At 36.2% G+C, this 14504-nt stretch overlaps 1 protein-coding gene across 1 annotated transcript in view; it reads left to right on the forward strand.

The window, feature by feature from the left end:
- Positions 1-14504, forward strand: part of TENM1 (teneurin transmembrane protein 1) — a 292567-nt gene that overhangs the window by 91527 nt on the left and 186536 nt on the right. Inside the window, 1 exon segment of the mRNA XM_015860820.2 lies at positions 5305-5565. Within this exon segment, the coding sequence (XP_015716306.1) occupies positions 5305-5565 (261 nt within the window).

Here is a 14504-nt window from a genome sequence, read left to right on the forward strand (position 1 = left end):
CTCCATTTGATTTATTTTCTCCCTTCCTTTCTCAGTTCCTCCTCCTGTTTGTCTATCTTGTACCATAAGCAGCTGGTCTTCTCATTTTGAAGCAGAAGATATGCACTTGCTGATTAACCTATTGGTGTTAGTTCTAAGTGTGAAAGCTCATTCACTGTGTAACACAGTAAAAAAAACCTGCATGTTTGTTTCTTTTCTTGCTTTGATTTTCCTATTATCACCCCTTCAGACACTAGCTTGGTAAGTACTGTGGCCATGATGCTGTTCAGGTTAATGCATCACCCCGTGCGTAGCACAGGCAATGCGGAATCGATGGAGGAAGGCTGGGCATGGGGACCACCATGGCATGGGGACAGCTGAAGGACAGAGGAGCCAATATACCCATCTGCATTACATACCCAATCTGATGGGGCTCTGGAGCTATAGCCAAGCCAAAAGGGGTTCACTGCTGAGTGCACAGTCTTGGGTGTGAGTTGCACATTTCTCCCATATATTGGGAAATTAGTGTTTTGACAGACATCGCTCATCTTTTTATCACAAAAAGGTGGTGATCCAATCTTTCTGTAGTCTAATCAGTCCATGAGAAAGCACATTCTTTCTCTAGCCAAGTCAACCCCTTGAACTGGATAAATTGCTCATCGAAGTTAATAAGCGAGCTTCACTTTCTGTTTTCAAAACTAATTGGTGAAGAGACTAAAGATCTCCATTTTCATAAGCACACATTAGGTCCTCGCTGGGTCTTTGTACTATGTCCTTTGCTCTTCCCCAAGCACCTGCTGCTGAATGGCTTCTCAAAGCTGTGCTTCTGTGTTATGTAAGAAATCTCCATCTTCCTTCAATTTCCATCATTAGCACCATTGCTTACTCAGATACTGTGGGCAGAGCCTTCACAGATGGAGCCCTCACAGCATGCTCCAGCCATCGACTGCATGCAGCATCTCTGCAGTAATTTATTTAAAGCTCAGCCACCATCCTGGCTTTATCCAAATCGGATCTGTTGATTAAATATTATAGATGACATGTATGATGGTGAGGGACTGAGAAACAGCGATTGCTCCTAGTAAGTAGCATTGAGTTCATGGTACAGACAGAGTAGCTGGCATATGTTGAGGCCAAACGTGGTATTGTGATTTAATTACCAGAGCAATTAGGCTGCATTTTGTACAAGAGAAAGCACTGGAGCAAATATGTCTTCAGATTTAGCAGGGGCTTCGTAGGCATGTTGTTATGGAAGAGGTTGCCCAGAGATGTGGTGAATGCCCAATCCTTGGAGACATTCGAAGTCAGGCAGGATGGGGCTCTTGGGCACCCTGATGTTCCTGTAGATGTTCCTGTTCGTTTCAGAGGAGTTGAACTGGATTGCCTTTCAGAGCCCCTTTCAGAGTATATTGTACCCTATCAGATTGAACATATTAAAGAAGAGCAAAGACAATATTGTCCAGTGTGGACAAACGTGTTTAACTGATCCTCTGTGTATATATGTATTTCTTTTTCCATGAAAATTAAGTTGCATAAAGAAAGGAATGAGTCACCTGAAATTCTGATTAATTTTAATGCAACCAGCTTCTTTCTGGTTCCTGTTCATAAAATATTTTGCATTTCTTTATGTGTTAATTTGATATATATATATATTTTTCAAGAGTGAAGAATTAAATATTTGTTTTTTAGAAGTTCAGTTAAAATGAACTTCACAAAGCTTCCGAAATGAAAATCCTATCATGATCTTCTGTATAAGTTCATAATAGCAGTCATTTTTTCTCTGTACACAGTTCATGCAAAAACTTGAATATCATGTTAATGTTCCCTCATTTCTTTTGTGACTGCTTCTCTTTGGTTAGACTAAGTCTACCATAAATCCACTTGAACTTTATCTCCTTGTGGAAATGCATGGTATTTTAGGTAACAAGGTTAGACGTGCAAGCCAAACCAGACAATTTTGGCGTGCTAAGTGCTTTTCAGAAAATGCATCCCATGAGAGCTGAAATACTACGAATGTTTGTATACTTAAGAAATAGGCTATTCATGCAATATATTGAGTTCGGATTTGGTTGGCTGTGAGTTATAGTATTAAAAAATCGATTTATTTTACTCTGCTGGAGAAAAAAAAATAGCTGAAATATTGAATTTGTTAGCTGCTACGTTTTGAATTAACTTCTAGACTGAAGGTTAAATTCTATGCTTCTTAAACATGTGTAATCTAATTAGCATTTGTGAGATTTACTGGGATGAATTTTCCCCTTGGCATATGCAATTGCAAACGGAAAGGCTGTGGGCTGCAGGCTGCTAGGGGCAGACAGTCTGCCTGTGGTGGACATCCGCAGAGGGAAGTGCCTGCATCTTAGCTCCCTGGGGGCTGGCGTTAGCTGTCATGGCTCCTGAAATTGCCAGAGTATTTATTATTGCAGGAAAGTTTCTTTGTTGCTAAAAATAAATAGATAGTGGCTTTAAAGGGAAGGAGGTGCTTCTTGAAAATGTTGTTCAGTTGACAAAGAGAGACGTAATCTAAGAACACTGCATTGCTGGCTGCAGTACTTTACAGAAGTCTAAGTTCAAAAATGAAAGTGAAACTGCTTTTTGAGAGAAATGCAGCAAGTCTTATGGGGCAGACTTAGTAGAGGTTATTTCTCTAGAGTGGGCCTTGATCAAAATCTAGATGAATATTAAGACTGGTATTTAAGTCTGTTGCTCTTCTTTCACTAAGAGCTAAGTGTCATTTCCATAATTTTTTTCTTAATATTTATCAATAAACTCTCATCCTTTCGAAACACACTCATCAGTCTAGATGAGAAGCACTACAGAACTGCTAGTCTTTTTACATGCAGCTATCCAATTTATTTGTCTAATATACTTTCCTTGAATTTTATATGGTTTTAGCAGATAAATCTGCTACATTTCTCTGTTAATATATTTCTTGAAATGTAAGTATGTATTTACTCCTCCTTTTTATGTCATCTGTTAATACGTGTGCTAATTCTCAGAATTGTCACAAGCTGCCTCATTGCTAGTTGTCTGTTGTTGGCCAGCAAGATTTAGCGTTCACCTTCCTTTCACAGCATGAGGGTAGGACATGGACTAGAGCTTTTGTCACGTTTTATAGTAGCTCAGTTCATTTAAGCAGAACTGTAAATCAGTTATTTTACAAGGAAGCATTCAGTCACTTCACTGTTACTAGGAAATGCTTGGTGAAATAGTGGTGTCCATGGCCTCCATTTAAATGAACAGTATAGGCCTTATTTCAGTGTGGAATAGTATCAGCCTGTTTATGAGCTTTCGTCTTTATTTCATTGATAGTAGCTGGCTGGTTAGTCATCTAGCACCACTGTTGGCTTTTTATTTGGTTTATGTGCAAGTCCTTTTTTGAACATTGTCAAGAAAAAATAAGAGATGCCATGCACTGTTTGGAACTGTATTTTATATAAAAAGTAGTTTTATTCATTTACTATTGTCAAAAGGAAAGCAAATGCAGAGTGTAATACAGCTGTGATGTTTGTGTCCAGCATCAATATCTAGACTGTGTCATAGGAAAATTTGGTTAATGCTGTGTAATGAAAACAAGTGAAACTAGTTTGTTGTGTAAATACTATATAATTAAATGAGAGCTACAAATAAGTCATTATATGAACAACACTGTATGTAGTTATCTTCAATAACTTCCTGTGAGATGGCCTCTGTGTATGTTTCTCCAGTTGATGCATTTTGCAGTTTCACAAGTACAGACCTGAGACCAGGTCCTCTATCTGTGATGAGAGATCAGGGAGGTGCTAGAGCCTCCATATCTGCCTTGGTTTGGTTGCCCTGGGGCATGAGAGGAGCATGAGCAGCACAGTCTATGCTTCTGAGATAGGGCAGCCCATGCAGTAGCACCAGGGAACCAGGGTGATCTTCTGGGAATTCTGCATTTCACTCTTCCCTTTCCTTTCCCTGCCCTCTCTTTGCTCTCTAGAAAACACATTGCCATTGCCTGAGCTTGTATGAGCTGCTGCCACAACAGAGACCTTCAGGAAAGTTTTGTTGGCTAAGAGATTTGATTTACAGAGATTGATGACTTGAATATTGAGCCACCTGCCTATTTTAGCTTAGCATTTGGTTTGTAGATTTTGGTCGATGCTTTCAAGAAAATGCCAGGGCTTTTTGTTATTTCTTAGAATATGCTTAAAATAATAACCATTCCTCTCACTGGCTGGTAAGTGGATTAGTTCAGCAAATTGAGGCTTTCATTAGGATGACAGTAGGAGTGAATATTTGTCCTCAGTCTCTCTCAATGACCCTCGTCTCTAATGTTTCTTTTCTGGAAATTGAAAGTATACTGTATGCATGTTTGATATTGTATTCAGTCTCTCAAGATGGCATCCCAGGTCTGATGTTCAATTAGGGAGTACAGTTCTGTAATCCTTATTTAATTAGAACTCCTTGTCTGACTCCCTGGGAGTTGCATTTGTAATTGGATTCTCACAAGTGAGAATATGCAGAGGCCACCTCAAAGGAAAGCTATAATTTGCTAATGTGTCTTACTTACCTGTAGTTCTTCGAGAATGTTTCCTCTGCATATTCACATTATGGTTCCTGTCCACATTCTGTTTTCCCTTGGATTTCTGATGCTCTACAGTTGCAGTGTTTAATAAGAATAACTGAAGTATTGAGCACTGTACAACTCTCCAATATCTCTGTTCACTTGGTGTCATGAGATGGCACTTGTACAGTCCTAGTAGTCACTGCTCTTCCTGGAGGTTCCTGTAGTTCACAAGCACTGGAGAACCAAAACCTGCTGGTGTGAATATGCAAGGACAGCACTCTCAAAGAGCAAGTCATTGGTAAGTAGTCTTTTGTTGTTGTTTTGGGGGGTGGGGATTAATTGAATATTTCTGACATTTGCAAATTCACTATGTACTCCTTATGATAAAAACAGCCATCGTTCTGATTTGTGAGATTAATTTTAAAACTGTCATCTTTCAGGCAAAAAAAAAATATATATATATATATCCCTATTTTTAGGTCTTTGATATGAACACAGGTCAGTTGTAAATTGATATGCTACTATTAGCGTGTAGGCGTGAACACACTGAAGTTATATATTTCAGTCAGATGAAAAGGCACTGTTGCAGTGCTGCATTAAATACTTCAAAATAGCACTCTTAAATTGTAGTAGATAGGTAGCAGTCATGGATCAAAAAAAGTCTTCTAATGGTGTTAACAATATTAATTCTTAAAGCAGGTTCTCTTGAAGGGCATCAAATGTATGTTGCGTTTAACTTCTGAATTATTTTCTAAATGCTTTTTGTTTTGTTTCGTTTTGTTTTCTCCCAGACATGGAATTCTGTGAGACACCCCATATTCTGTGCTCTGGCTACCAAACAGATTTACATGGTGTATCAGAGCATAGCTACCCACTGGAAGTGGGCTCAGATGTGGATACTGAAACGGAAGGTGGCGCATCACCAGATCATGCCCTGAGGATGTGGATGAGGGGGATGAAGTCAGAACACAGCTCCTGTCTGTCAAGCCGGGCAAACTCAGCATTATCCCTGACTGACACTGACCATGAGAGGAAGTCTGATGGGGAGAATGGTAATAAAGAAATACATCTGGCATACTGAATAGAAGTATTACTTCATTTGAAATTTTCTTATTCTCCTTTATTTTCCTCTTTTCCTTTTTTCCTCCTTCATCCTTAGATCTCTTATAGACCATCTATTACATATAAAAGATAAAAAGATTGCTTAAATTATGTTTATAGTGTAGATGAAAAATAAGGCAAAAAAAAAAAGAGACAATGATTTTGTTAATGTGCAGTTCTAGAGAACAGATGTTTTCCTGTATTCTCTATTTTTATGTAATAGGAAGATAATAATTTTAGTGAACTACGAATTAGGTTATTAAATAAATCTTTGTGTACATTTACATCAGACATTTTCTGTACAATTTATCCTCTATTTTCTGCTTTTTGAGTGCATCTTTAAGACTTGAGTGTTAGGCCATATCTGAAGAGGTACCTTTATCAACAGGGCAGGCTGAGCTGGTCTGTCAGTTCTTGATTCTGTGCATGGAAGTTGGATTTCTGGGTTAGTACTTCTTTGTTATAAGTACTCATTCTCTTTCAGAATCCTTTTACTTATTTCTTTATCTGATGTTTTAGAAGTGGAAAATGTGTATTTAATTGACTGATGGGGAAAAAAATTAACTGTTTATCTCAATACATCAAAATTAATGAAAATCTGCTCTATTTCTTTAAGTGGTACAGAAAGAATATATTAACAAATTCATCATTTTAAAATCAGTGAGCTTAGTTCATATATCAGTTTGTGTGTTTAACAGATACATGTAGGAGCTGGATTTGTTGATCTTTGTGTGTCCCTTGCAACTCAGGAAACTATGATTCTCTTGCAGCTAGTGTAGTTAACCAAATCCTTAACTACATTAGTAGTTAAATGTAGTTCAGTAAGTGGGTTTTTTTGTGATTTTTTTTTTTTTTTTCCAACTGGTAAGAGATCAGGGAACCAGTGAAAGTGGCAGATGACACTTCACTGTTGACAGTGATATATTTTAGTGGATCTTTAGTAATAATATGGAAAAGGATTCACTCATGAATATCCTTTTTGTATTTATAATATGAATGAATTTAATCATTTAAACTCATTTCGTACATGATCTAGCTTAAAGCAGAGTAGTCATTCTGCACGTAGCTTTAATATTTCATTCTTTGTAAGCTTCAAAATAAGCTTTTAATTATTTCCATTAACTCAATGAATTAATTGTTTCCTGTTATAGATACTTCAATACAAATTTTAACTAGGAAATTGGGAGAGGAAAGCAAGTACAAAATTAAGCTGGATGAGAAAGAGAAGTTAAGACCACAAGCTTAAATGAACTCTAACTTTTCTTCAGACAGGATAGACTGGGTATTGGTGTTTCTTTATTGTAATAATTTTTATTTTTGTTGTTATTATTATTATTATATTATTAATCTTTATCATAATAATAATTAGTCTTGAAAGTTAATGTGGATAAATTTGAAGATGAAGGTGATTGTGAAGAATGTCACAGATTGTTTCACAGTCAAGAGTTCTGATCCAGAGAGCAACCTGTTTTCCATCTGCATTGATTCTCAGTAACTCTCAGCTTACTTAGAGCACAGACATTCTTAAATCTCTGAAATGAAGTAATACGTGACTTTTTTTTTCTCTTTGTAAGCAGTTATAAGCTTCATTGGAGAGCTGCAAGTGCTGCATTTATCCCTGTCAGTTGCTACCATTAGACTTACAGTAGACTTCTGTGGTGTGAAAATGGTTAAGTATGTTGCAGCCATTACTAGAAGTTCAATAAATTCTGGTTTCCATGATACTGTGCTGTGAAAGTAGATTTAGAAATTGTGGCTGTAGAAGGGTTGTCCAAATGCCACATAGGTACAGCTGATTTGAAATGGGAGTAAAATTAATCAGGAACATACCATTGTTACATTGTTTGAGAAAACTAAGTGCTATTACTCTCTGTACTTGGAAAAGGTCTGTTGATTTTTGTTGTTATTTTTTAATCTGTGAGCAAAATCCTGCTGCAGATGCATAATAGCTTTCTTGTAGAATGCAGACTAGTAGAACTCAGGTAAACCTGTTTTCAGGAAATGCTTTGCTTTACAAAGAACTCTAACTATACTCTACCGATGTTACTCTGTTAAGTTATTCCTTGAGTTTTTCCAACCCATGCAAAGCTCCAGAAAGGTTATTTGACACATGATATATTTGTACCTGCAGTACTGTTCTGTGCAAATATCAAACTAACTTAAAAAGGACAAATTGCTCATTCACAAATCTGATAAGGGTGTAAGGAGGTAACATGGACTGACTGAAATTCTGGTATCCTTTGAGTGCTAAAACTAATAGAACAAGGTAATTGAATGGTCATTTGCATATTCTATATTGTTATTAGTGTGCAGACATAACCTGAAGACTGAATAAACAGAAATTATTCCAGATAAGACAAAAAACACTGATCTTGAACCACTGCCTTGAGCTTTTTTTCTTTTTTTCTTTTACTTTTTAAATCTACTTGAGTTTATCAAAGAAAGATTCTTGTATTCCAGGCATGGAATGCCAGTGGGTCTGTACTTACAACATTCTGGATTGGAATATTTTCAGTTTTACGGAACTATCGTGTTCTAAAAAACAAGCAAACAGGCAAAGCACAACCTTTTACTTCAAACCCTTGATCTTTGTTAGGGCAGTTGTTAAGCGGATGTAACTCAGAGCTCTATCTCAATAGCCGCAAAAGTGACCTGATTTTTTTTTTTTTTTTTTTTAATTACTATTACCTTTTAATGAACCTTTGTTAAGCCTTTTGTGTCGATATTCTGGGTTTGTGTCTACTCCATTTACTGCCTTTTACTCCGAGAACATATATTCTAATGCAAAAGATCAGAAGTAACCTTCCATGAGTTTACATGAGGTAAACTTGACACAACAGTAGTTAGCACCATTAGGAAATTATAGGTACTGGCTCAAAAAAAAAAACACCTGCTTTTTGGTTTTTTGCTTACATAGCAAACAGTGCCTTCTTACTCCAAGTAGCTAATGAAGGTTGTAAATTTTCTCTTGGGTGCACTCTTTTAATAATCAGTATGCTTCATCATGTATTCTTACTAGCCAGATTTGAGAATTTATTTGAGGAATGTTTTCCTTCATAGAAGCACCAACTCTATCATTATCCCTGTTTAAACATACTCTGTTGTTTTGAAAGCATTGAACAGATTGTGTGAAATACCAACATTCCCATTTAAATTAGTGTTGTCAACGCTAATGGCAACTAATAATAGTCTATTAGTGCACAAACTGCCTGAGGCTTTGCCTGAGGCTAAGCAAAATATATATTAATGGCAAATAATGAATGACCAATTTCTTGGGGGATCATTGGTTATCTTAGAATGGTATAAACAGCTCTATTTTAACACTGAAAGTGCTATTCTGCAGTATGGGAATGTAAATTTTGGACAGAAATGCTACAAAAGAACATTATTAGAAGTAGTTACTTAATCCATTGAAGAAGACTGCACAGAATCACAGAATGGTTTGGGTTTGGAGGGACCTTTAAGATCATTGAAGTCCAACCCTCCTGCTATAGCCTTAGTTCACTGAAACAAAATATATAGTGCAGGAAAGAACAAAACCCTGATCTACAAAAAGGGTTGTCTTTTGATCATATATCTGAAACTACTCAAATAACATGAAACTACATCCCTTACAAGCCAGTGTGCTGGTAATGTACTGAAGTCCATTTTGTATCTATGCACTCTTCCCCACTGAATCGTTCATGCCGATCTTGTGTTTTCCTTTACTGATTGCCCATGCAGTCATGAAGCGTGTGGTTTACCTCAAGTTCATTCATGCCATGCTGTAATCCATTTCTTAGCCACATTTGACTTATTTGCACAGCCACTAACTCTTAATTTTTGTTACCATGTTTCAGCTGAATGCTAGCAAGGAACTCCATGATAACACATTTGTTAACCTGCTTCAGATTTTCAGACAGTTATGAAGTCCTTTAAAGACTAATTGCTACCTAAAAACAGGAAGAAAAAGAAATTAAGAAACACATTTGTTTCTATTTTTTTCTACAGAAATTACTGGGAAGCCTCTTTCTTAACAGCAGTGTTCAGGATCACATTCTAATTTGAGTCATAAATTTTAATAATATAATATCAATAATTTTAAACAGCCAGTTGTAAAGACAAAATATTATTAGCTATATATGAGAAGAAGTAAAGGAGAAGAGAAACTAAGAGTGCTGAAGTCTTTGCCTGTGTTCAGACAGTGAACCAGCAATAGTGTCAGATACTCCCTAATTCTCTGTCCTTGGACTAAGTTTTGATTTTAAAAATATCCAACACACTTAAATACATATTTGAAATATAAATCAAGCATAGCTTCACTGGCATCAATACAAATAAATTCTGATGAGATCAAAATTCAGTTCCTCTCTTCTAACCTGGATAAAACATGCTTTCCTTTATAATTCTGTATATATTTGGCAACATCAAAGCTGAGTTTAATGACATAGAAACATGTAAGATTAATACTGTGTAATTCACTTAAGTATTTGTTTTATGCCTTGTGAGCAGTGGCCCATTTAATAGAGCTTTTGACTTTGCCTAAATCTTTGAGGATTTTTCACTTTGATTGCTAGGTAGATGTGTCACTTTGGGGCAAATCACCTCAGCAGTTTGCACTTTGAGTTCAGTATCTTACCAGTATTTGCTAGGGGGGTAAAGATGCTTAGTTAAGAAAATAAACGTTGAAATTGCTGATGCAGTATGAGAAATGCAGCTCAGTGAACACTGTAGCTTTTCAAACCCTGGGTAGGATTTAGCTAAGGATAAAGTTCTGATTTAATTTATAGTGTGTGTCAATAGACCTACTGTGAATTCACACCTGTTTAAATTAAACTTGAATTTAGCTCTTCATGAAAGACCTGTGCTTTAATGCAAGCAATTGGGAACATTGGGATTAATGCTGCTGTTATTTACTGTTATTTTGTAAACAAGCCAGTCATTAAGTTGATAGCTCACATTCTCAGTTCGCCTGGAAATTATTACCAGCAGCTACATTATAAAAACAATGCCTGCTCTGAGAAGAGATATCCAGGTGATTCTCTATGCAGGATTTTGTTTGTGGTAACAATGACTGTCTGAAGTATTTCTATTAGCTACTGTCCTGTTGCTTGTTGTTTACAATGGTGCAATTAGGAAACTGAGTTACTAGTTTGCACATAGAGGTGTTAGGTCAAATAAGTGCACCTAGCTTGAAAACAGAAACATAAACAATGGTCAAAATCCCATTCTATGTGTGTCATTTATTATTTTCCTCTCCACTCCTAGTGTGCTTTACATTGATTTTTACTGTGGCAAGGATTGCACATAAGATCCTGTTCAGATGACTGACTGTTGGGCGGTTTCAGTCACCTAATGGATTAAGACAACCACAAAGTTTAGGCAGAAATACTGAGCCCTGTTGTGAAATAGCTGAAATTTTTGGAGTTTACTGTAGGTTGTCAGTTATTTGATATATGATATTCTTGGATATTTGACAAGAACAGGCCAGTAATCCTCCCTTAATAAAAGATTTATTTTGCATCTGTCATGTTTTTTTTTTCTCTTTTAGTGTTTAAATATTATTTATGTTAGTTACTTCTACTACTGTGTCAGAGAACTCTCCTTTGTGTCAAAGGAAATGCATGAATCTCAGCAGTAACATAGCAGTGCTTTTTGTGGGCATTTTGGAGAATACATTGACATTGTTACTGCTCTGCTGGAGCTGTTAATGGTGTAAGATGCTTTTGTTGACCTCACAGAGGCTCCTTTGGAAATGTTACTGTCTCAAAGGAAACATGTAAGTCATCTGAACTGCTATGGATAAGTAGGACATGCTTCTGTAAGCACTGTAGCATCACCTCTTGTAATATCATGACATTCTTGCATTTGCGCCCCTGGTATTTAAACCCTTTATGAAATTTACCATGTACGGAAAGTTAGCTAATGATGAATAGTTATTTGTCAGTGTTATAGGAAAAATTCTGCCCTTTAGAAAAATGATTTCATTACTTATGCTGACTGACATGGGTATTACACCTGTCTATCTGTTGTTCTAACCTTTACATTTTCATATGCTGTGTTACAATCTTTGTTGTTGAAATATTCCCTTTTCCATGTTTGTCTTGTAAGCACAATGAACGTTAATTTAAAGGCAAACATTAAAAAGTGTTATTTTACATTAAAAAATAATAAAACAATATTTAGAACATAAGAGAGATTTTATGTATTCCCTAACTCAAATAGCGTTTGCCCACAGCATAGTGAAATGCTGCTGTGTATTTGCGTGAGATTGTGTAATATTTTTAGCATCGCTGTTTTGTTTTCTTTCATTGGTAATTCAGAGGAAGGGGGAGGGAATCTTGAGGAGAGCAGTCAGGTCTAATTTTTATCCCAGAAATGAGTAACTTGGCTATAGAGCTCAAAAACAATCTCTTGACTTTCCCCCTGTGTGTTACACAGGAAGGATAGTGAATGTGGCTTAAGGAGCCTGTAGCCATATAAATTATTGCTCCTTTTTTCTTTCAAATCCTTTTGACTTTCTCAGATGCAGTAGAAGTATTTCCACAAATATTTTACAATGCGAGATGATGTCGCGATGCTTCCACAATTCTTGGGAAATGTTATCTAGGCAGCCACGGAGGTAAGCTGTGAGATGAGATGAGCCCCTGTCTTTTTCACCCCAACAAGATGCTTCTTAGAAATTTCAAATTGTGAAACAGTGAGATAAAAGCATGTGAACTAACGAGTACAAGATTGGTAATGAATGGAGAATACTGACAAATCACCCTTTAAGGTTATAGCAAAGTTTAATCTAAATATACTTTTGTTCTTAGTAGTATGAAATCTCCAAAGAGTTTATTATTCTGTTCAACAATGGATTACAAAAGATTGTTCATTCTTTCTCTTCAGCCTTTTCCCCTGTTTTTTACCCATTTAGTTCATCATGTATTACACATAAAAGTCTTACCTTCCATTTTCAAATATGTTAGTAGTTCATTTCCTGTTGGGGAGCATGATGAATCAGATCAGCACAAATCTGCATTATTTAAAACTATAAATATTAGCATATCCTCATCTTACAAACAAGAATTATTGTTAGCAGCACATAGCTTTGGTAAGACCATCAAAAAGCAGCATAGAAAATGGAAAAAGCGGCTGCCTTTCATGGTTGTAACCTCCATAGTCTTCTAAAAATGGAAGCGCACCCAAATGTACTTGAAGAGTTTATCTTTTTGCAACAGAGAATAAGAATGGAAAATGGCATATAAGATTATAGTTGCTTTGTGCAGAGTAATACAGATCCAAATACAGCTCTTTTCAACTTGCTTTTATATACAGCTTGTATGAAATGAAATGCAGTATTTTAGATATTAATTTTGTTTTCTTTAATCGTAACGAGCTCTATCCCCCAATTTCTTATTTTGTAACAGGAGTATAAGAGAATCTGAATAATTAGCTCTTCTAGAATATGGGCCTAGGAGCACTGCATAATTCCTGCAGGCTGCTTCCTCTCCCTAACAGATGTTTTTGAGTAATATTTTAATTAGAGTCACATATTCTGATGAGCAATTATGTTGCCAATGTTGTTTCTTTATCTCGAATTTCTACTGGTAATGATTTGCAATGTAGATTTTATATAGTTTTTCACAATGCTGACTTTGAATTGAGCAGCACGTGTCCACACCTGATAGCAAGCTGTTCCACGTGAGCTATACTGGCTTGTTCCGAGGAGCAGCCAGCACCTTGGGCAGCAGACACCAAGTGGTGTATAGTAGGTACATTCCTTTGCCTTGTGCGTATCTGGAACAGCAGCTGTGGAAAGTCAGCAACCGTGAGGTCCTTTTGTACTGTGACACCAAATTTGCTGAAAGACCCTGTATACTGGAGAAAATGACTGCAAGTGAGAATGGCTTAGGACATCAGGTCAGGGTTGCTTGATGCTATTTATCAGAAACCTTACTAAGGCAGCTTAAGCTATCAAAGGAATCTAAGAAAAACAATGTTTGGGGTATTCCTAAGCTTTATATAGTGTTTGTTATGGTTCATATCACTTCTCGTCTAGTCAGTTTTATACATATACAATTACACCTTCTCTGGCACCGTTAGGAAAGCAAGCAAGACAGCTTGTTGTACTAGATCTGAAAAAAAAACCATAAATATTTTAACAAAATTCATGTTAAAAGAGAAAGAGAAAAATATTTGCATCTGTTAAATTTTCTGTTATTCTTAAATGATGTTTTATGTTTTTTGAGCACATGAACATCCATGATTTTGAATTTCCATGACTCCATCTACTAGACTTTATCCTTGTTTTTCTTTGTCTGAAGATTCCATATAGCTTTAGCACTGGTTGTAGATATTGCAGCGTATTATTCCAATTTTATGTAGCTGATGTTGTCTCATTTTAAGGTTGTATTTGTGGAGCACTTGAACGTTATTGATTAACTGCTAATTTATTTTTTTGGCTTTTGAATCCAGTCATTATAATGAGCATTACTGAATGTTGCTCTGGGCTTGTTTACATCAATGTAATAAGCATGCCACTTGTTTTGGAGTTAAAAAGAATTCGCATTTGTAAATGGGCTTGAAATAGTTTGTGGTGGTTTGTTCTTATCTTTTCCAAAATATTACTACACTTCCTATTATTCAAACACCATGGTCAAAGAAGCATAGAATATGCTTCTTATATATAAATAGTATATTTAATGTAGGAGTGGGTAAAGCTATTTCCTTAATGAACCAAATATTGAAGAGATTGTTTTCTTTTTCTGTATTATGGTTGCCCATAGGATCTTCACCATGTTATCACTCCACCTAGCTATAACTCAACATGTGGGTTGCTCAGCATTTGTGAGAGAATGAGATGGCTCCCTCCTACACTCTGAAGCAGTGCCTTGTTGAAAGATAATAAGCAAAACCAGGTCTTTTT

The sequence above is a fragment of the Coturnix japonica genome, chromosome 4, assembly GCF_001577835.2.
Source record: "Coturnix japonica isolate 7356 chromosome 4, Coturnix japonica 2.1, whole genome shotgun sequence".
NCBI classification, from domain to species: Eukaryota; Metazoa; Chordata; class Aves; order Galliformes; family Phasianidae; genus Coturnix; species Coturnix japonica.